Source organism: Homalodisca vitripennis, chromosome 4 (assembly GCF_021130785.1).
Source record: "Homalodisca vitripennis isolate AUS2020 chromosome 4, UT_GWSS_2.1, whole genome shotgun sequence".
Lineage (NCBI taxonomy): Eukaryota > Metazoa > Arthropoda > Insecta > Hemiptera > Cicadellidae > Homalodisca > Homalodisca vitripennis.
In genome coordinates this window covers 120,044,150-120,066,319 of record NC_060210.1, presented here as the reverse complement: position 1 = coordinate 120,066,319, position 22,170 = coordinate 120,044,150, and the positions used below count along the sequence as shown (strand labels likewise).

The window sequence follows — 22,170 nt, the reverse complement described above, 5'->3', positions numbered from 1 at the left end:
GCAATATAGGGTAGTATAACTACTATTTGAAGATAAGTTTCCATTTTGAAATTTTAACTTTAAGATAAAACAATTGAGATATTTAATAATAATATATTATGATAATTTTAATTTAGTGCACAGTTGTGTTTACACTAAAAAAATTAAATAATTATAAAATTTATCTACAACATGAATTTTTAGGAATTTGATAATGTCGGAAATGTCCAAAATCCAATTAGTCCAATTTTTGTCTGGTTTGGAAATACTGTAAACGTGTGTGTTCATGTTAATTTCATAGCTCCCTAAGACACAAACTAAATACAGAAAAAATACTACCCCATAATACTACAGCAGAACGTTTGGAATTGTGTAATCAGGGTTAACAGAAAACTGCTGAAGATACACATTTAAAATATTTGCAACATGTACATGAGTTACAGATTTGGGAGTTACACATGTTTTATCTATAACAAGATATAATTTCGTCAGGAAAATAATATTTGAAACTTGTTATTTTCTTACATTATATGTAATTTAACTAAATTTATATTTTACTTACACTTATAGAAAATCCTTACCAACATACACAAAAGGTTATTATTTACACTTAATACAAACAATACACAACAACCTGATACTACTTAAATTTATATTTTACTCCTCACAAAAATATGACAAGAGAGATGTTAATTTGATATTTATTGCATAGAAACCGTAGGATAAAAATAAAAAATAAATAAAACCTACAAACATAAATCAATACTTAATATTAATTTGTTAAACATTTGGGACTGAACTTCTAAAAATTGTTTATTTTAATAATCACAAAGGTTAAGATATTAAATTATTGTAGCAAGTCAGTAATTAAAGAAGGTAAAAGAAGAATCGTATTTTGCACGATAAATTTTTTTTAATGAGGCACTCGCATTGTACAGGTAAGATGACGCACACTATACGAGTATTTAATACGGATCATTTGACATCAACACAGTCTTTCATGTGTTTAGATCTGTGATGGCAGTGTCATCAACAAATACGCTCATGCCTCAGTTAACAAGTTCAGTTTAATGGCTGGAATGGAACACACTGAACAGAAAGTGTGTTTATTGGCTAGTGTAGAATATGGTGAGAGTGTATATGTCATGAAGGCCAATTTGCTAATGTAATAAATATGTCTAACAGTAAGCTTAAAATAATCCTGAAAAAGCACATATTTTTTTGGAATATGTCGTTGTTATCAACGAGGTGTAAGTGGGCAATAATGACAGTTCTACTCGTATTGTTATTTACGAATCTGATGTTCTATAAAATAATCTTTTTGGAATGGCAAGGAAGCCACAAGTTTTCAATAGCGTTGTGGAGTGGTGGAAGTCATTACGATCGTTGGGAATCGAAAGACGTTTTTCAACCATGTGAGATCAAAGACTCAAACAATGTTAAGGTTTTAAAGAGAGCGGAGTTCAACTTTAGTGAATCAGACAGTAGTGACATATTCGAAGAAATGAAGAACATAGAACCGTCCGTATCAAATGTGTTTTTTGTTGAAACCACATGTGCAGCTAGAATGGTGTACGAAACATACTACAAAAAAAGGATATCCTTTATCATGGGTCCTAGGCAATGGTGTGCTGTTGAATCGATGGCTCTGACCAACCCAAACCGGAGAGTGTACATATTGAATACTTGCCCTATGGATGAGGATGTCACAGAGAAAGTGCCAGACTATGTTCGTGGGGTCTTTTACCTCCCAAACGTGCGAATTGTACGACTGAACGTGAGTGAGATGTTCCGTGGTACGCCCATCCAGATGGTGTATGAAAGCGGAGTGATTGAGACCTCGCCTTATTTCTTGGAACACTTCAGCGATTTGATCAGAGTAGCAGCGCTTTGGAGGTTTGGTGGGACCTATTGCGATTTGGACTTCATCATTATGAAGTAAGAACCAACAATTTAAGATACTTTATCTCAGGTAAAATACTATTCACATTGGTAAGGGACGTAACAAATCCATACAGAATGGAGTTTAAAATCTCCATCCAAAATAGTATACATAAAACGACTTAGCATTGTCACTGACGTGTAAATCTCGGCATATGTTAGTTGAATCATTTGTTCAAGCAGTTGTTATACTTGTCGATTGTTTGTATGTCAAAATATCGTGCAGCTTTTCTCGTCCAACTGACATAAACAGTATCATTATAGATAATTTTGTTTGTGATATTTTTAAATTATTGCCAAATTGGACTTACTATTTTCTACAACCGCTGAAATGAACTCATATTTACGCCTGCCCGTAGTATAAACTGATCGCTGTAAAGTTGTAGGTAAAAATGTATTTTTCAGGAAAAACCGACACGTCTGCACCTGTCCTGCCCCCGGGTAGAACCCAAGGCCCATACCAGCTAGCCGAAGAAGGAGATCAAGAAAAATCACCTTCCGAAGACAAGGCGAACAGCTTCGCCGACTCCGCCGTACGGTCGAAGTTCGTGCGGAAAGTATACTTGATTCTCTCCGTTCAACTCGGGTTCACCACGGCCTTCAACATCCCATTCCTGTACATGGACGATGTCCAGGAGTTCATCTACGACTATTCGTGGATAGTGTTCGTGGCGTTGTCCGTGTTCGTGGTGCCTTACTTCATGCTCGTGTGTTGCGAGAGTACTCGTAGGAGCTTCCCAACGAACGTAATCCTGTTGGTGATCATGACCATAGGGATGGCCGGAGTGTGCGGGTTTGTGACCGGCAAGCTGGACACCGAGGTGGTGTTCTACGCCTTCCTCCTGACTGTGGTCGTCACCTTGTCCATCACTGTACTCGCCATCTTCTGCCCGTTCGACTTCACCAGTTGCACGATGGTCATGTGTGTGGTGTTCATAGTGCTCATCGCGTTCTCTATGATCGCGCTAGTCATAGTCATCGTCACCCATAGCCGCATCGTGAACCTCATCTACTCTGGCATATGCGTCATTCTCTTCTCCCTCTTTCTGATCTTCGATACTCAAGCGATAATTGGAGGCAGGAGAGTATCCCTGAGTCCGGAGGAGTATATCTTGGGCGCTATTCAAATATATGTGGACATTGTGGAGATTTTCTTGAACTTCCTGGAGCTAATCGGTGCCTGCACCGAAAATGACTGACGCAGTAAGCCGATCTACACAGCTTATGTGATCAAAAGTTATATACGTTTTCATTGTTTTTATTTTGAGAGAAACAGTGTGTTCTTTTTGATAAAGAATAAAGCATAGTTTTTTAAACGTGCTTCTTCAAATATCGCATGTATTCATATAACAGAAACAGAAAAAATGTATGTAAACATATGCATTAGGGGATCCGCTTAACGTTTAGTTTTACAGATGTTTGGATTTAGGCATGTACACTGTACAGTACACGACAATAGCAAATTAATTAATGAGGAAAGATTTTGTAACAATGGCTACAAATTGATCTACAAAATCAATTCGTAAAGGAAACAGGATTTTCCGGACAGTTGCCATCGTTCAGTGAAACAAAAAGTCAGTAACACTAAGTTTCGAGATCTGCAATCTGATCTCTTCTTCAGGTAAATAACTAACCTAACACATAATTACAAACTAGCTCGACGAATTCAGACGTATTGTGACCTGTATTCTGTAGTTAAGTTTTAATGATAATATTGTTGTGTATAGTTTCGTATTAAGTGCATGTTTTAGAGTTAGTGAAGTTGAAACACAACATGGTGGTTGTGATTCTTGACATAGGCGTGTCACAAACGCTCTGGTATGATTTGTTTATTTTAACCTAGTTTGTAATTATGTGTTAGGTTAGTTATTTACCTGAAGAAGAGAGCAGATTTCGGATCTCGAAACGTAGAGTGTTACTGATTTTTTGTTTCACTGAACGATGGTAAATTTCCGGAAGAATCCTGTTTCCTTCACAAACCTTCCATCGTCAAAAATAAACTTCAAACAAAGAATCAATTCGTAACCTTTCGAAAACTGTAACATGAGTGAGTGTCATTCGATATATCCTATGTTGAAGGGACGTCGTGCCAATTAGTTTGCACTTAGTCAAAATTACCTTCAGTCACAAATCTCTACGATTCATTTTGTAACGTACTAACTAGTAAATAATAATATTGTTAGGAAGTTTGGAAAAGAAGCGTTGTTTGGTGCATTGTTTTGATTTTGGAGCAGTGTCCCACGTTTAGTTTTTACGGGTAGACACAAGTTTTCAAAACGGTCTTGTTTTAAATAAACTCATCTCCAGCTTAAAAAATTTTCTTTCCGAACGGTTAAGATATTAATTTTTTAAATATTTTTATTAAGTTGTAGTTATTTGTTTCGCAGGTGTGAGAGCCAAGTCCTTCCACCAACACGAAATTCCTCTCTATTTTGCGCCATTCTGCTGCGGGAATTTTATATTGCTAAATAATGCAGGTTGATAAATAACTGTTCTAATCAAAATGTGTTATGCCTTTTAAAGTTTGCCTAATATGTACTTAAAAACTAATTTAAAACGAATTAAAGTATGTAAATGTTATTTTTAGTTAATGTAATTAGTAGTAGAAAGTTGTTATTTCTCTAAACAACAATCCCAAATGTCCACTATCTCCATAAACACCATATGACGAACTAACCATTGAGATTCCAAGTCTTGTCTCACTCTATTCACTACTCTATGCATTTGATCAATTATAAAATACAAATCCAAATAAATTATCTGAAATGAAATATGTTTAAGTATAATTCATAATTCTGTCAAAAAGTGTTATTAAAGTTGACAGGAGATATATGACGTAATGAGGTTTGTCTGGTTTAAGAGTACCTACAGAATGAGTAAACTTGTAAAAAACGTACGTCACACTGGATACAGTTGTAATTTTAGATATTTTAATGGTTAAACGTGGCTACAAAATGAAATGAAAAGCAATTAGAAGCTCCTATTTTCTTTATTCTTGATTGATTATAAAGACGCCACCGATGTTTCTTTTAAATCAACATTGATATAATGAATCATATTTCTATTCTGGAGTACTAATTTCTATCTGGAAACAGAATTGGCTCAGCAATAGAACAGTGAGGACAACATGGGTAGTTTTAATCCTTAAAAATAACTCTAAATCTCCCTGCATCTCCCTGTGTTCATTAAGTGAAGAAGCAACCGATAAGTACGACATACTTTAAACGCCACATGTAGCTAACCCATCAGTATAATTTATGCTTATGGATAGCTTAATTAAGTTTTCTCGAGCCAAATTTTTAAAGATTTAGATTATTCTATAGCTTTTGAAAAAGCTGGCTTCCACGGAAAACCTTTTCAAAAATCATTCTTAACTCTAGAGAATAAACATTTTTGGATAGTTGCTAGTCTTGCAAAGATAGTATTTTTGAAACAGAACATTATTTGCTGTTTCAAGAGATAGAGAGGTTCCAGTTTCAAATGAAAAATTTATTAATTTTGTAAACGGATTCAAAATGTGCCTAAAGCAACATTCAACTGGCGTTACGTGATTTCTTCAAGTTCTCTGTACGGTACGAACTAATTTATCAATCCACATAGATACCAAAACAATGACTGAAAAATTAATTTTATTGTTTTAATAAATATTTATTTTGCAGGTTTAAATTTATCATGAACATAAAATATTCTTGGTTTGTTAGTTTATTAATTCTTAATAAGTATTCAAATTTGTTTTAAAAGTTTCTTGTTAGTTTTCCTAAGTATCGGAGTAGTTTATAATAACTAGGTTGTTTATTTGGACTTGAGCTGTAAAACTTTGAAAAAAAAATCAAAACAATTCTTGGTAACTTAATTGTTACAGAGCCCTAGTTTGAAGGTTACATAAGTGCTGTTGTCAGGGGAAATGTCCAAATGTAGAATATAATCTCTGTTTTTTCAATATCAATAACTTGAAATTCGACTATGTTCGGGCAATGTTGTATTTCAGGCACACGCCGCCAGAGTTAACAAGACCAAGATAGTTATAGCATCTCAACATAAATGTAACTTACTATAATCTCAAGGATAAAGAACCTTATATTTTCAGGTGTCTGAACGACCTGGGGACAGACTTTGCGGCATCTCAAGACACCGGTATAATCAATAGTGCAATATTTAATATAAATCCCGAAGGTTTTGGACACAAATTGATGTACACAATGATGGAACTTTTAAAGTACATGTACAGACCAGATTATTGGGACTGGAATGGGCCGTCTCTCCTCACTAATACAATCTTGTACTTCTGTCAGGTCGAAAAGGTAAGGTACAAAACAGAGTTATACTTAGGGTAGAATGTACATTCCCTCACTATAACGGTTCTAGAATACTGGCATGTTTAATATTGTATTTTTCTAGTCTTTATTCAAATGTTTATTTAATGTTTAAAAATGACACTTTTAAATGCAATATTACAAGTTTTGGAAAAGTTTGTATTGCTTTCTAAGTCTTCACGTCGAAACTTTAAAGTCGTACTGTAGGCAACTCACGAGTAGTGTAGGGTGCTCACGAGTGCTTTAGGGAGCAGACGAGTGCTGTAGGGAGCTCACGAGTGCTGTACGGAACTAAAGAGTACTGTACGGAGGTAACGAGTACTGTAGGAAGCTCAGGAGTGCTGTAGGGATCTCACTAGTGCTGTAGGGAGCTCACGAGTGCTATATGGAGCTCGCGAGTGCTGTACGAAACTAAAGAGTACTGTTGGGAGCTCACGAGTACTGTAGGAAGCTCACGAGTGCTGTAGGGAGCTCACGAGTAATGTACGGAGCTAACGAGTACTGTAGGGAGCTCACGAGTGCTGCAGGGTGCTCACGAGTACTGAATGGAACTCACGAGTACTGTACGGAGCTCACGTACTCTATGGAGCCCACGAGTGGAGCTGTAGGAAGCGCACGAGTGCTGTAGGAAGCTCACGAGTGCTTTAGGGAGCTGACGAGTACTGTAGCGGGAGGAATGCGCCCTCCGCTTATCACGGCTGTCTGTCAATAACTTTTCATGCGTTTCTAAAAACATTTATTTAATTTGTAAATTGAATACACTGCTATAATGTTACTGCACTGTATCTTCAGTTAGAACGATTGTATGTTTATATAGTTTATTGATCACATGTTTCGGCTGTTCTTGTTTTATTTTTACCTATTACATTGTTTCCAGTAGTTAGTAACTGTAAATTGAATACACTGCTATAATGTTACTGCACTGTATCTTCAGTTAGAACGATTGTATGTTTATATAGTTTATTGATCACATGTTTCGGCTGTTCTTGTTTTATTTTTACCTATTACATTGTTTCCAGTAGTTAGTAACTGTAAATTGAATACACTGCTATAATGTTACTGCACTGTATCTTCAGTTAGAACGATTGTATGTTTATATAGTTTATTGATCACATGTTTCGGCTGTTCTTGTTTTATTTTTACCTATTACATTGTTTCCAGTAGTTAGTAACTGTAAATTGAATACACTGCTATAATGTTACTGCACTGTATCTTCAGTTAGAACGATTGTATGTTTATATAGTTTATTGATCACATGTTTCGGCTGTTCTTGTTTTATTTTTACCTATTACATTGTTTCCAGTAGTTAGTAACTGTAAATTGAATACACTGCTATAATGTTACTGCACTGTATCTTCAGTTAGAACGATTGTATGTTTATATAGTTTATTGATCACATGTTTCGGCTGTTCTTGTTTTATTTTTACCTATTACATTGTTTCCAGTAGTTAGTAACTGTAAATTGAATACACTGCTATAATGTTACTGCACTGTATCTTCAGTTAGAACGATTGTATGTTTATATAGTTTATTGATCACATGTTTCGGCTGTTCTTGTTTTATTTTTACCTATTACATTGTTTCCAGTAGTTAGTAACTGTAATATTTGAAGTTGCCAATGTTGAGTTTTGCTCTACCTTACGTTAAGTATATTTTAATTCAATTTCAACATTGTTTGGTATTCTTAATTGTATTGATACTTTTGTACTAGTCTAGTGAAAGTCTAATGGCATATTTTTGGCATCACTAGTTTGAGGGATTTCCCCAAATACATCCTGCCTCCGTTCACCTCAGTACCCCATAAGTGAGCTCCTTAGAGTAATATAACAGTCTCTAACTATACATTAGTGATTGTTTGACGAAATATTACGGAGTTAACCTTTTCTTTTAATTGCTTTTCAGTTTCGGAGACTCAAAAATGAAGACACTAAATTATAATTTAAATATTTATCTTCTGTAACAATCTACTATTAGATTAACACTTTGCTTTGAGAATTCTATAATAATAATAGATCCGCTTTCCAGGTAGAAGAAGTTATCGAAACATGTGAGAAGTTCAAGGTGTACAAACGTCACATATTCTATCCCGTGCACTATGGATTCGTCGAGGAACTTTTCAACCACCGAACGGGAAAGATCATTGTGGAATTCGCCGAAAACATCTCTTACGGAGTCCATATGTGGAACAAGCTGAACAACAATATGAAGGTGCAAGTAGGAAGCACTCAGGCGTACAGTATCTTAGCTGAACGGTACTGTCCACACGTGTACTGGAACTCCGGGGAAGTCTTCTGACTTTATAAAAGCTGCCAATCTGTTGTCTCGTACTTTGGACAATCAGATCCGCAGTATAAAAAGTTTTGAATATCTGTACAACTTCAATGAATATTTAGTTTACATGTTCAAGACTGACGTATGGCACATTCATCAAGGCCAATGATATCGTTTACCTCGTTAACTATTGTCATCCGTCATCCCAACCTTTCATCCACATAACTGACTAAGCATATATAGGTTATCAGCACAAGGATACGACCTTTTTAAGTACAAAATTTAGGCTTAGCTATTTTATTTTGAAAATATGACACAATATTCTTATGCCAATATATTAAATTCTTCATTCCTGACATTATTTAAGAATTGTTATATACATGTATTTAAACTAAAGTTTAGTGCATTAATAATAATGTACTGACAATTATTGTCTTTTTGTATTCTATCATTTTTCACTATTCCATCTCGAATTTCACGAAAGCTTCAGCAAAGAATGTTATAGTCACAAGTGTGGTAGGCCTGTACAATAAAAACATTTTGGAATCTTCATTGGTTATGGCTTGTCTATTAAAATAAGTTTGGTTACATTTGGCTAGGTACATATTTATTCGAAGTACCTACTCAGAAAATAATAAGTAAACACTAACTGAAAGTTTGCTTGTCTTTTACATTAGTGGATCTTTGAAAATAAATTATTTTATGAAACAATTAACAATTTTAATTATTTATGATAAAATTGATGTTTATATAATATACAGATCTAAAGTTATGTAAAGCAAAATCTAATTATAGCGTACCTGCCAGATGTATATTACGTTATGTGACATGGTAATCTGCTCTATTATTGCAATGTTGTAACAGCTGTTAGTGTTTGTGTATGTCATAAAAATGGAATACAAGGTAGGGTTCACGTATTATAATTATTGACACCTTTCTATGTAACTTTTGTCCTCCTCCGTAGACTGGTGGATACAGTCACGGCTCTCTACCTGAGAGATCACGGGTTCAAATCCCGGGGAGGTCCAATCATGCTAGGAATGATAGCCAAAGTGAGCCAGCATAGCCAAGAGCTGAGGCTTAAAACAGAATAAAAAAGCTATGTAATTACTGGTTGTAAGCTTACGCTAATATACAGGGTGTCCCGTAACTCTCTGGGCAAAGATGCCATGATATTGCTCAGGTCAAGACAAACATATTTCACCGCATGAACATGGGCCTCTAATCCTTAGATTCCCATTTGTCTGTCTGTATGTGTTTTTATAAGAAAATTAATATCTTAAAAAGCAATAAATTAAATTATAGAAAAATCGACTCAACTATTTATGAGAACAAGATCAATGCATAAAATAGAGGATTTTTTCACAAATGTAATGACACCAAAATGATTTAAATGATCGAATATTAAATAACTGATTTAGAGCAGATTTATTGTGAAAAGAAGATATTCAAAGTTTAAAAGTTTTAATAGCGACCATTGGGGAAATATAAAAGATAATTTTATTATATTCTTTTTAGAAAGTGGTATCGTTATCATAAACATTTGAGTGAAATTTTGTATAATTGAATTCATTCCTTTTTAAGATATTAATTTTTAATAAGAAACACATACATACAGACATTATGGGAAACTAAGCATCGGAGACCCATGTTCATATGGTGAAAAAATATGTTTGTCTTGACCTGAGCAATAACGTAGTATACCTTTGTCCTCAGAGTTACGGAACACTCTGTATATTGGATTGCACCCTTTATATTCCATAAATTGTGAAGATATTCCTATTATAGCGGTTTACCTGCAGAAAATTCTTGCGTGTGTTAAATTTACTATCGTTTCCTCTCACACGTATTTTAAATTCTTTATAGTGCCAAAAAATTGTGTGGGTATTTAAACACAAAGCGATTTCAATACACTGTATTAAGGTGAAATTTTATATCCTATCCTAATGCATACATCCTTCCTAAATAAGCTTACCTGGAATGGCTTATTTAGGTTAAGTGATTGACTTTTAAGGGTCCACGTGGGGGAACACGCCATAACGTTATTGGAGGTTTCATGTTGCAAGGTAACTACTATCCTGAATATGAAACTTCCAGGATATTCCTTCTGAGAAATTATCTGTATGGAATGTTTCTGTAGCTACTATACAGGTAGGTTCTGTATTATGTATTTGGTTGCTGTTCCATTTCTTTTAAGGGTTTTCTATATATTTTCCTAGGTTCTTTTTTAATGTTGCCTTCTTACTCCTGCCTATCTAACAGTTGCTCGAATCCCACAAATTGTGACGATGTTTTGAACATTCTTTTGCGTTTTATACTTTTTTTCATTATAACACGATTCCTCTTTCGTCCTTTTTTATGTTATTTTGGTCATGAGAGGTACTCTGTTGATTAAATATTCACCTCTTATTAAATATATATCTCTCAATTTCCATCTCTTTCTTATTCTTTTTGTACATTAGGATCCCAATATTCCTTTAATATTTCTTTTTCCAGTTCTCCGATCTTTACTATTTCCCCCCTAATAGTTGCCACTATCTTGCTGCACTTCTTCGCGTTGTCTACCGATTCCTTAAAATCAACGTTCGTTACTGCGTTTCTTGTTTTCGTAACTCTCTGATAATATATTTTAAATTTATGCATACATTCTTTTGTATTCCTGATTTTTGCGTCCAATGTCAGTAACGTTATTTCCATCTCATTACTTCCCACGCATGTAACACACATTTCGTTACCTACTTCAGTGTTCATAATCTTTTAGTTCCTTGATTTCTGTAACGTCTAGTCAAGTTTATACATTTTTCATTTTATTTTCAATTTCACAGTTAAAGGTAACTACATTTTAAAGAGTTTTTGACATTTTAATAATAGTTTTCTTGCCACTCTGTTCTGCTTCTAGTCTTTTCTACGTTTTGTTTTCATTTTGTATTTTAATTTAAATTCTAGTTCAATTTCATTTCTCCATAATGTTTACGGAAATACAATTGACACCTCTACTCGATTGATTTTGTTTGCAAATGAAGTTATTTATTACTCATGATTCAATGCTCATGGTCTAAGTCGAAGTATCAAAGTACAAGGGCTTTCTTCTTACTGATGTAAACAATATGGACATCAGACTCTTCAGCCACGATATAAACTAGAGACAGGCAACAACCATGCGTCTCGCAACAGATTGTTTTTTCTAGTATCTGATAATGTCGTAATTTTTGTGAATACTGATTAATTTGAAATGTTTGCCCTGAAGATAAAGCATTAATCATAAATCTGGAAGTGCGAAATTCTCGTCAATATATGTTTAAATCGCTAAAGTCAACAGTAGATCATTTAAGAAATTATGAACAATCGAGCATCAAAATATTACCATATACTGTATATTACCATAATATAATATTACCAGAATCGTGTTTAAAAATTGTCCAATCATGTACATAATTTAATTTTACCTCTGTACTTTTTATTTCGCAAACTTTACGCGAATAAATAATTTAATGTACCACTATAGAATAATAGCGCACTCAATGAAATTAAATCGTGTCCGTTATTACACATTTTCTCTTGGTCTTGGACATTCAGATTCTTAAAATAGAGATATAAAATTGGATGTACATAAATGACAAGAGTATGGAGTATTACTAAGCAAGCTCATTGTACTACACGATAATCGTAACGAGCTCACTGACGATGAATAACGAGTTGTGTGACGATAAAAGTCTAATGCTGTTTATCGCTCCAGCGAAGACATTAAGCGGCTTATCGATACGTAGCAGTGATAAGATAAAATATTATAGAAAATCTAATCTGGAGTGGACTCACGCACAAGTACACTATCTTAGACAAATAATCACGAGTATTAGCTTCATTCGAACTCTTGAGTTGCTGTTTTTAATCATTTCAATGTATACTGAAAAGCAATAATGGGAATAAAACTAAAAATTAAAAGTATCAGTATTTGTAAAACCACATAATTGACGGAGTCTTTTACATGTTGCATACTTTAAGTGTAGCCTACACTTTCATACCGATGCAATTAACAAAACTTCTTTCGAGCTTAAATGTGTTATACCTAGTTGCTTAACGAGTTAGGCTAAGGAAACATATAAAACATTACGTTTAAAATAAATAATTTTTCTATGAAAAAAAAAAAGATTTGCAATGACTTTTGACTTTGCCTTCACTGTAATTTTATGTCTCTATGTATACATTCAAAAACCAGTAATATGTCCCTACATATAAGCATCTGTATTCCACTAGAAGCAGAGATACACTCATCATTCCGCACCACCACAGCAACATCTGCAGAAGATCCATGGCATATGTTGGTTCCAAAATATTCAATGCTATGCCGAATAGGGTGAAAACTTCTTCAACTGAGGCATCCTTTAAAAAGAGTTTAAAGGAGTACAACGTACTTGTTAAAACATGCGTTTTACTCTAGGGACGAGCTGTTGGACGGGACTCCTTAGCCTGGACCATTAAAAGATGCGTGATTATCTAACACATTTAGCTTTAATGACAATGTTTGTATAATAACAATTAATATTGTAGGTTATGGTGTTTATAACATATACTACTACTATATAATATACAGTTCTGATTCTATATAATAAAAGCTGTTTAATGACTATGTTCTACGCATGTATATGTCTTTGAACAATAAGTATTTTGATTTTGAATGTTTTATTTAACATCTAAACTGCTATTCAAAATACGCAACTTTTATAAACTCTTTACGGAATTAAGAAAGCATTAGTCGTATACACATAGACTGAATTCATAAAAATCAGTAGTAACAGATCAGTAAATAACCACACTGATAGAATAACAGACAAATATTGAGAAACAAACTAATGACGTACACAACAAGAGACAACGACCCAACTCTTCAAATATTTGGCTGACTGAGCTTTGTTTAGTCGAATAATCGTATGAATATCATTGTTTTTTTCATAATTTTTTGTTTGACCTTTTATCAAAGTTTCCCTGTATAGTTCTGTGAAATGTTGCTAGCATTATGCAAAACACCTGAAGATACAGAGTCATCCTTAGATTGTGAGAGCCTTCAAAACTAAATTTTTCTATGTTTCCTTTTGGTGTGCTTGTAAGTATAAAGATCTCTGCTGATTTGTTGCCATAATTTACACACCATATCCTTTTCCACATTCACTACGCAAAGGTTATATATGTAGGTATGTAGGTTATGTTTAAGGTATGTATAAGTGCTGTGACAGCAATTATAGGACATGACAAGAATAACCGTTGCTGCCCCCCCCCCGTTGATTTTTAATTCCTGCACAGAATTTAAACACTAGATTAAAAATATAGAATTTATGTTTCACTCAAAAATCGGTTTAAAAGTGATCAAAAAGATGTCTAGTATACATTAAAATATTTACAGCATATTTGGTGAACTAACTTCATATATATTATTGTGTAAATCTGTTTCCGTTCTCTTCTTAGTTATATTTCGTATAAATCGTTTCCATCGTGTGTCAATATAATCACTCCTGGATTTTTAACGTTAGAGCTCTTGGACCTATTGGGTTCACCACTAAGAAACATTCTAACAATCATTAAAATATTCAATTCTGGAGAGTCTTATAAGTTCAGCTTAATTCAAACCGTTTTACATCTTGTTGTCATCTACGAGTATGTATGTATTGTATCCATCTATTGTTGTCGATCATGTCTAACAAGTTCAAAACAAAAGACTGCAAAGCAAAGTTTGCTACAATTTGATGTCAAATTAATAGAACATGTTGAGTAGCAAAAATTTCACAAAATTTTGAATAATTCTTTCATTGGGCCTTTCAAGTCTATTATCAGATTGAATTGACTTTTCTAATACAAAAGGAATCTCCGATATGGAAGAGCCCCTCTTCAATAAATAAGACAATTTATCGTTGTTGCTAAAGATTTTACCCTCCACCACTTTCAAACCTTAAATAAGGGACAAAATACAGACACATTAAATACGTCACTTGTGAAAGTTTCTTTAATAGTCAGTGAAGTATAAAAAATTACATTTCTAGTCGTATTATATACAATTTACACTATTGTTGAGGAAATCCAAAACAGTTTCGTGTTTAATTCTAAAACAGAGTACCGCAATTCCAATACACCCTGGGGCAGAACTTATCCGCCAAGAGGGCGTAACCCTGGGTAGATCCCACATCCACCGTCATATTGCAGCTTATCTTGTTCCACAGGTGGACGCTATAGGAGGTGGTCTTCACCATCCTCGCGGTCTGGGGACCCAAGATGGAGTCGAACAGAAGGTCAGCCTGGGAGTAGTGGATGGGGTAGAGGACATGTCTTCTGTACACGGTGAAGTCGATAAAGCAACGGTCTGCAGCGTCTTCAACCTAGGGAAGTGTGAAGTAGATCAATATATTAATAAGACCAATTTTCAATACTGGAGATCCTTAACTGAGATGGGTAAAGAAACTAGTTGACTCCCTCCCTGAATCCATCAGATCAAAAGACTCCCTTTTAGGTTTCATGACAGCGTTGGAAGAATATTTTCGCGAGCGTCAACGGCGAGGATGTTTGGGGACCGATAGTTTCGGAGTGATTGAATGAATTGAATAGAGTGAATGAGTGATCGAAAGAATTGATTTCTTTACCTAAGTTCAAAAAATCATCTTAATTAACGCGCGCATCTTAATAAATAGTCCTTGTTCACTGGCCACGACTGTCGCCATTTTAGTTGTTGTACGTTGTGTTTTCAGTTTTCTCTGACCGTTTAAAATGTTTATGACAATTAATGTTCTCACCGATTGTGAGATTATTCTGTAATAAGATACTTGAACGCAAGGAATGTGAAACCGGTTGAAATTCATCGTTAATTTCGAGATGTTTATGGGGAAGACGTGATGAGTGAAGCAATGGTGCGAAAGTGGGTTACTTCTAAAATAATTAACAGTGCGTAATGGAATCTAGCATAGATCTAGGCATTACGTTACAGAAAATACACTAAAGTCAGTTAGGAATTGTATATGTTAATTTGTGTATTACATTTAGAACAATTACACCAAAACTATCTTAAATGACCGAGAAACCGGCCAATTTAAGTGATGTTTTTGATATTGTATTTACAAGTAGCACGCACAATGGACACAAACCTTTTGATTATCTTCGTTTCTTCTGCTACTCATGTGCTTATGATTTAACTCAAGTACGCATTAGTTGAGGTGAAGTTGGTCTAAAAAACACTAGTGCTTATCCGTATTGTTTTTATACTAATCATAGTAAATGCGTGAAAAATAATCAAATTGATTAAATAAAAATGTACAAAGCTATTAGGTAGTTTGGTAAAGAAAACATTAAATCGTCACCAAGATTAAATAGGAAGTAAATAATGTTCGGTGTCTTTGCTGATGAGGTTGATGCACTCGTTTCCAAGTAGGTGGGCGAAACCTTGTACCCCTCCCCCTTCCACGACCAAACATACCCACTCGGTGGTGGAGTCCTGTATTGCCTTGTATTTATTGCCAATCCCTATGCAATTGCATTCAAACCTATAACCACAATAAACTTTGTACTCTTGCAAGTTAATAAAATCATAATATATTTACTTTTTAAAGAACTTTATCGTTTCTAAACAATTAATAATGCGTTCACAAACTTGCAAATTAATTCTTATTTACTTATTTTACCAAATTTGACCTTTATTGTTTAATTCAATTATTTCATTAATAAATGTAATAACACTTCAAGCCAAATATTCCATGTTTCGGCTCAGTTGGTTGGTTTACGCGTGCGATAGAACTACTTGTCCATGTAGACCCTTATTGTTCAAAAATATAGATTTAAAAAACATTTGGGACTACTACTCTTTTACAAACATTTTCTCTAGTAAATCTACACTCTGTGTATGCCTACCTGATGTACGTTACATTCTCTGATGATAAATGATGTAAGCAAAAGCGGACCATTGCTGGACCATCCATCTTTATCGTAGTGGTAGTTAATGTGTTGAAGGATTCTCTGCAACATGCCGTGAGCTGAACCCTCGGGGTCAAAGTTCATCACTCCGGTAGCAACCGCCCACTCACTTTCTGCACCGGCCCAGTTGCTCCTCAGCCCCTCAAGAGATCTGTAACCTGTGATAATGACAGTCATTTGTAGGCTAAGTCTGTTTATTCATGTAAAATGTTTTCATTCGTTGTAGTAGACGTAATTGTATAGATATTCAGGGACTGTATGCAATATTTAAAAAACAATGTACAAAAATAATTATAAATCACTAGCACAAACATTTCTTTTTCGGGGATTCCTCCACTAGCACTAGCTCAGCTATACGTATAATTTGGGGATTCCCGCAAAAGAGCCTGACACTGTCGTTCCCCGTCCCATACTCGCGATCTTTGACGTTTTAGTTGCAACAGTTCTCATTTGTTTCGTGAAGTGTGTTGTGTTTGGTTGGCGTGACCGAATTACTTTTGGAGATACCAAGACTGTGAAGGCACTTACAAGCCGCTATTGTTACGGTTACTGATTGGGTGTCTCTAGATGTTTTATAGTTTATTGTAGAATGGGATTTTACAGAATCTCTTCCAAATCTTATGATTGCAATGAAATTGTTCATGACGGTTTGCGTGTCCGTAGCTTCACGTGAGAGGAGTTTCAGTAAATTAAAATTAATAAAAAAATATTGCGGGCAACAATGACCCAATCGCGGCTTAGCAATCTTGGTATATTAGCCATCGAACACGAGGCAATGCAAAATATAAATTTCGATTAAGTTATTGCTGAGTTTGCAGCTGTCAAAGCTAGAAAGAAGAAATTTTATAATAATTCCTTTTCTGTCTTAGTTATTATTGTTTTTCTATTTCTTCAATAGTATAAATAATAAATTATCCATGACCTTTATCATATACAATTTATTGCTTTTTACTTTTGATGGGGTGACACCACCAACTTCCGCACCGGATGCCGCCCAAGGTAGCTACGCCACTGATTCAGACTTAAAGTTTTTGTTCTAAAATCTTCACCTTTCCTCAAAATAAATAACCATTTCAAATAGAGATAAAGACGAACGTAAAACTTCCAGGTCGCAGTTGCTACCTCAAAACCACCGGGACCTAGTTCTGCCAAAGCTGTTCTGTCAGAGTAAGATCTTACATACTTGATCTATATAGTGGATTCCTCGAAGCCTTATCACTAAATAGGTCTATAAACCAAAAATAAATAGTTAAATTCAGAACTATATAAAATTACCTCAATGTAACCACGTCCAGATCACAGTAGGTTCCTCCGAACTTCCAGAGCAAAACTAATCTGATAACATCACTGGAATGTTCTACAGGGTAGGAAGAGCTCTCCAGCAACCTCTTCTCGAACAGCTGCTGGACAGGAGAGCCGTTGAACACTTGGGTGTTGTTGAGCTTTACCACGTGCACATTAGGGTAGCTGAACAGCTGGGCCACGAAGTGAGGGGAGTGGTGGAGGAAGTCGTCATCTAGAGGACAGGAGTGGAAGACATATATCTCGCGGTCGGGGTTGGTGAGGGCTGTGGACTCTATGGCGCAGCTCTGTCGTGCGGACAACACAAATCCCTTGTTGTGGACGTATCCCTCCAATGTCTTCTCTGTAGAACATCTGGTTTCCACGAAGAAAATGTTCATGGCAGTCTTTTTTATATCCCCCATGCTTACAAACAGACTTCTATTTAGTGTGTCTTCAGTAAAAGAGTTGCTGAAGTTAGATCTCTTTAATTCCGCTAAATCCCCCCTATTAAAGGACCCCGTCTGAGTTTGGAAACGTCCATTCTTTGTGGAAAATAATCTACGGAAACTCTGCAAGGATACAGTAGTTAGTATAGAATAACTACCAATGTATACCTCGCACAACAAGAAGACCGTAAACACTGACAACAAGGCGGCATACAGCACGAGTGTCTTGCTCCTGTTCCTTTTCATCTCCAAAGCCACTTTGATTTTTAGGTTAGTGTAAAATTATACAAATAACATGTGATCGTAATGTCACTCAGAACAACCGCAATGGACAATTTTCATTTATGACTTATGTGAAATGTTCGCTCCAAAAGCATTACTCCAGGTTCCAGTGGTTGATTACTCTGTAACACACGAGAAATAACAATTAGTTAAATAGTGATTGGGTGAAACAACAAACAATATAACCTCAGATTGTATTAGTTACACAGAGATAAATCATTCATGCGGAAGAAAGGTGCATCATATGCGCGCGCATACGTTCTAAATGTATAACAAATTGATAACAATTCAACTGAAATAATTCCATATGCCAACAACAAATGAACAAGTTTTAAATTTAATTGAAATGTTTACTATAAATACACCATTAGGGCCAAAAACTGGTAGAAGCTACAATAAACGGGTAGGGTACGATACGCTGAGCCGGTTTTTTATATCGAAATTGGCAAACGATATTACTTAATCATAACCGTCGATACAATCAATCGATACTGATTAATTATTTTGAACAATTAACTTAAATAATCTATATCAGCAGCTGTAGGCACTATAAAATAATACAAATAAGGTAATATTTCAATTGTATATAAGTAACATTTGATTATTAAAAATGACAGTCAATTTTAGAAAACTACACGACATTGCTTTGGAAGATGATAAGACATGTTTTTCATGACTTCAACATGTTGGACTCATGCGGAAATACCAATTATGTGAAATTTGTGGGAAAGAAACAACTGTAACTGTGAGAGGAGCAAATATGGCCGTCTTCAGTTTTCCTAATTTTGGTTATAATAATTTGTTTGATCACTGTAAATATTAGATCCATATTTTAATTTAACACATACGATTGTTATTGAGAACTATAGATACTTTATATCGATTGATAGTCTAGGATTTGAGATGCGAATATTAGGTATCGATGATTACATTCTTCGATTTAAAAAACCGGGTCCGCTTATCGTACCCTACCCCAATAAACGGTTCTTTTGTATATTTATACTTACACTTAAGAATAAATGTGCATTGAAAATGGGCTGTTCTTTTTGTCAAAAACAAGGCTGTTTTCCCTTATGTTAAATTCTACGCCTATCTATTTATTAAAAGCCTTATTCTAAACAGTATTATCGTACTAGAAACCTGTAAACCAATATTGTTTCAGGTACTTAAGAATTATAGAAGTTACTCTGACGCCTACTTTTGCACTCGTTATAACACCATATTATCCCAAAATTCAGTCAATTATTAATATTTTGCGTCTAGGTTGACATTGTCTTATCACACTTCAAAAAGAAACATCGCTTGACCTTTCGGTACTTTGGAATTTTCCGGAAGCCACTATTTTAGGGAGAGTTTCTTTAACTTTGGTACTATTAATAACATTTATTATTACATCGTGTAATAACAAGTAGTAGGACAGAGTAAACTCCTCGCCGACATCGCTTCCTTTTGGAAGCCAGAGAAGAAGAACCGATCGTCGTAATGACATGTAATTTTCACAGTTAGTCAAAGTCTGTTCTTCCTAATTATATAGTCTTTTTAGGTCGCATGTAAAAAGTTAAAGTAAGTTAAAAGATAACCCTTACGCTCATGTGATTTGAGCTTGAAATTTGGTACTATCTCAAGGGTAGTTTTTCATGTTCCGCCCGAAGCTCGTACTTAAGGCAAGGGCCATTCCCGATCGGTACTTTCCTGTCCTCAGATCACATTACAGATCGTCCAACAAGATCTGATATTGGACGATCTGTAATGTGATCTGAGGACAGGAAAGTACCGATCGGAACTGCCTCTGGTATCAGTGCGGGCTTCAGTAGCGTCTTCGGCGCCACTCTGCAATTCTGACGACGCATAAAAGGACATCCCTCGAGATAGTTCATTCCTCGAAGAACATTCCAGCTCAGATCATGCAGTGCTCATTAACATTTTATATTTATACCACGTTCGTACGTATTTACCTACTTATATAGCCTAATGGCAAATAGTAGATTGGGACAGAGTGGCCATCTTCTTGCTCACATCGCTTTCTTCGGGGAGGCAGAAAACTACATCGCCATAATGACATTTAATTTTTACAGTAGGTTAAATAAAGTTTATTCTTCCTAATAATGTAGTTTTTTAGGGTCCCTTTAAAAAACAAGGCACGAATAACAGTTTTATAAGACATTATCACATTACCACCAACATTATTTAAATCGATTAATTAATCACTGATTTATGCAAAGTTACTGTGACAAGTCATGTCCCCCATTGAGGTTCTCAGCGAATAGTCAACAATACAAAAACTAAATAAACGGAACCTCTCAATGTGGGCTATGTCTTGTCACAGTAACTTTGCGCAAATCAGTGATTTATTATTCGATTTAAATAATTTTTGTGTCATTATATTTGTGATAGTATCCTTTAAAAACTGTAGTTCCTCAAAATTCTTGTAGTTATTGTAAAAAACAACTGGTTTTTAAGATACTCAAGGTTTAAACGTTGTTATAGCCGCCATTTTGAGAACACTAAAGATAATTGCATGATGTTTTTTTCAGTAACTGGCTTTGTTGTCATAAACATTTGAGCCAAATTTAGTATGATTTAAGTAATTTACTGGTTTTTTATTAATATTATATTCCAGTATATTATATTAATATTAATATTATATAATATTATTAATATATTATAATATACATAATAATATAATATAATATTAATAAATTTCTATATATATATATATATATACACTATATTATAATATAATATACATAATAATATAATATAATATTAATAAATTTCTTATAAAACCCATACAGACAGACAGATGGGAAACTAAGCATCAGAGACGCACGTTCTTATGTTGAAATATGTTTGTCAAAGACCTGAGAAATAACGTATAAGGTATATCATCTTTGTCCAGAGAGTTACGGGACACTCTTTATAAATGTTTGTTTAATTTAATCCCATATCGTTATTTAAAGTTCGCCTTTAGGTTGTAAGGCGAGTCCCTGAAGGTTATGTAGAGAGTTGAAGAGAATATGATTGTAAAGTTTAGCAAACCATGTGAATATACGTTTTACTTACGTGAAATGTGAGAGTAGCTCCTGTGAGTAGAGAGGTCACTCTGTGTCCAAGTTGGCTGCACTGCACCAGAATGTACGAGCTGCAATCTACTGTCGCAGTCCAGCCGATATGTAGAAGGGACTATCACAATGTAAACACGCATTTATCTCTTACTGATAACGAAACCAGAAATGGTCATTTTGACACAGGCCATGCCAGTTGACACAGCTTGTTGCTAACTAAACTATGACTGTAATATTTAAATACTTATATAGCCGAATGTGTATCTTAGTCACTCACTGATATACAGGGTATTCATTTGAAAACTTCAAACTCGTATTAAAATACTTATAGCCCAAGTATAAAAATTCTGTAAACGGGAGTGTATAGTACTAATTGGGGGAACAAAAAAGCTTCAAAATGGGGGTGCTCACCCCCATGCCCCTCGTACCCAAAGCCAAAAATTTGAAATGGCAACTAATACGTTGTGACATCTCAAATTGAAGCTCATATAATGCTATATTTGGGTAAAATAAATTGAAATCGGCAAAAACGTTTGCTATCAGAAGCCAATAATGTAATTTCTTACACAACAATTATTAGTCTAAAAAACTACTGTACTACTGCTAATAACAACAAAGTTACTCACTTAATACTGTTGCAAA

At 34.7% G+C, this 22,170-nt stretch overlaps 3 protein-coding genes across 3 annotated transcripts; 2 read left to right on the top strand and 1 right to left on the bottom strand.

Annotated features, from left to right (window-relative positions):
- Window positions 1-1,002: 1,002 nt before the first annotated feature.
- LOC124360040 (lactosylceramide 4-alpha-galactosyltransferase-like) lies at window positions 1,003-9,410 on the top strand. The gene is made up of 3 exons (XM_046813288.1): window positions 1,003-1,917; window positions 6,008-6,221; window positions 8,259-9,410. The coding sequence occupies exons 1-3, from the start codon at window positions 1,154-1,156 to the stop codon at window positions 8,526-8,528; spliced, it is 1,248 nt and encodes a 415-aa protein (XP_046669244.1). The 5' UTR covers window positions 1,003-1,153; the 3' UTR covers window positions 8,529-9,410.
- Window positions 2,135-3,242, top strand: LOC124360041 (protein lifeguard 3-like). The gene has a single exon (XM_046813289.1). It carries the CDS (start codon window positions 2,313-2,315, stop codon window positions 3,117-3,119), a length of 807 nt encoding a protein of 268 aa, XP_046669245.1. The 5' UTR covers window positions 2,135-2,312; the 3' UTR covers window positions 3,120-3,242.
- A 5,067-nt stretch (window positions 9,411-14,477) lies between the features above and the next one.
- Window positions 14,478-21,920, bottom strand: LOC124360037 (lactosylceramide 4-alpha-galactosyltransferase-like). Its single transcript, XM_046813287.1, has 4 exons — window positions 21,527-21,920; window positions 17,727-18,585; window positions 16,389-16,602; window positions 14,478-14,869 (listed from the first exon to the last, which is right to left on the bottom strand). Exons 2-4 carry the CDS (start codon window positions 18,425-18,427, stop codon window positions 14,597-14,599), a joined length of 1,188 nt encoding a protein of 395 aa, XP_046669243.1. The 5' UTR covers window positions 18,428-18,585; window positions 21,527-21,920; the 3' UTR covers window positions 14,478-14,596.
- Window positions 21,921-22,170: the final 250 nt, after the last annotated feature.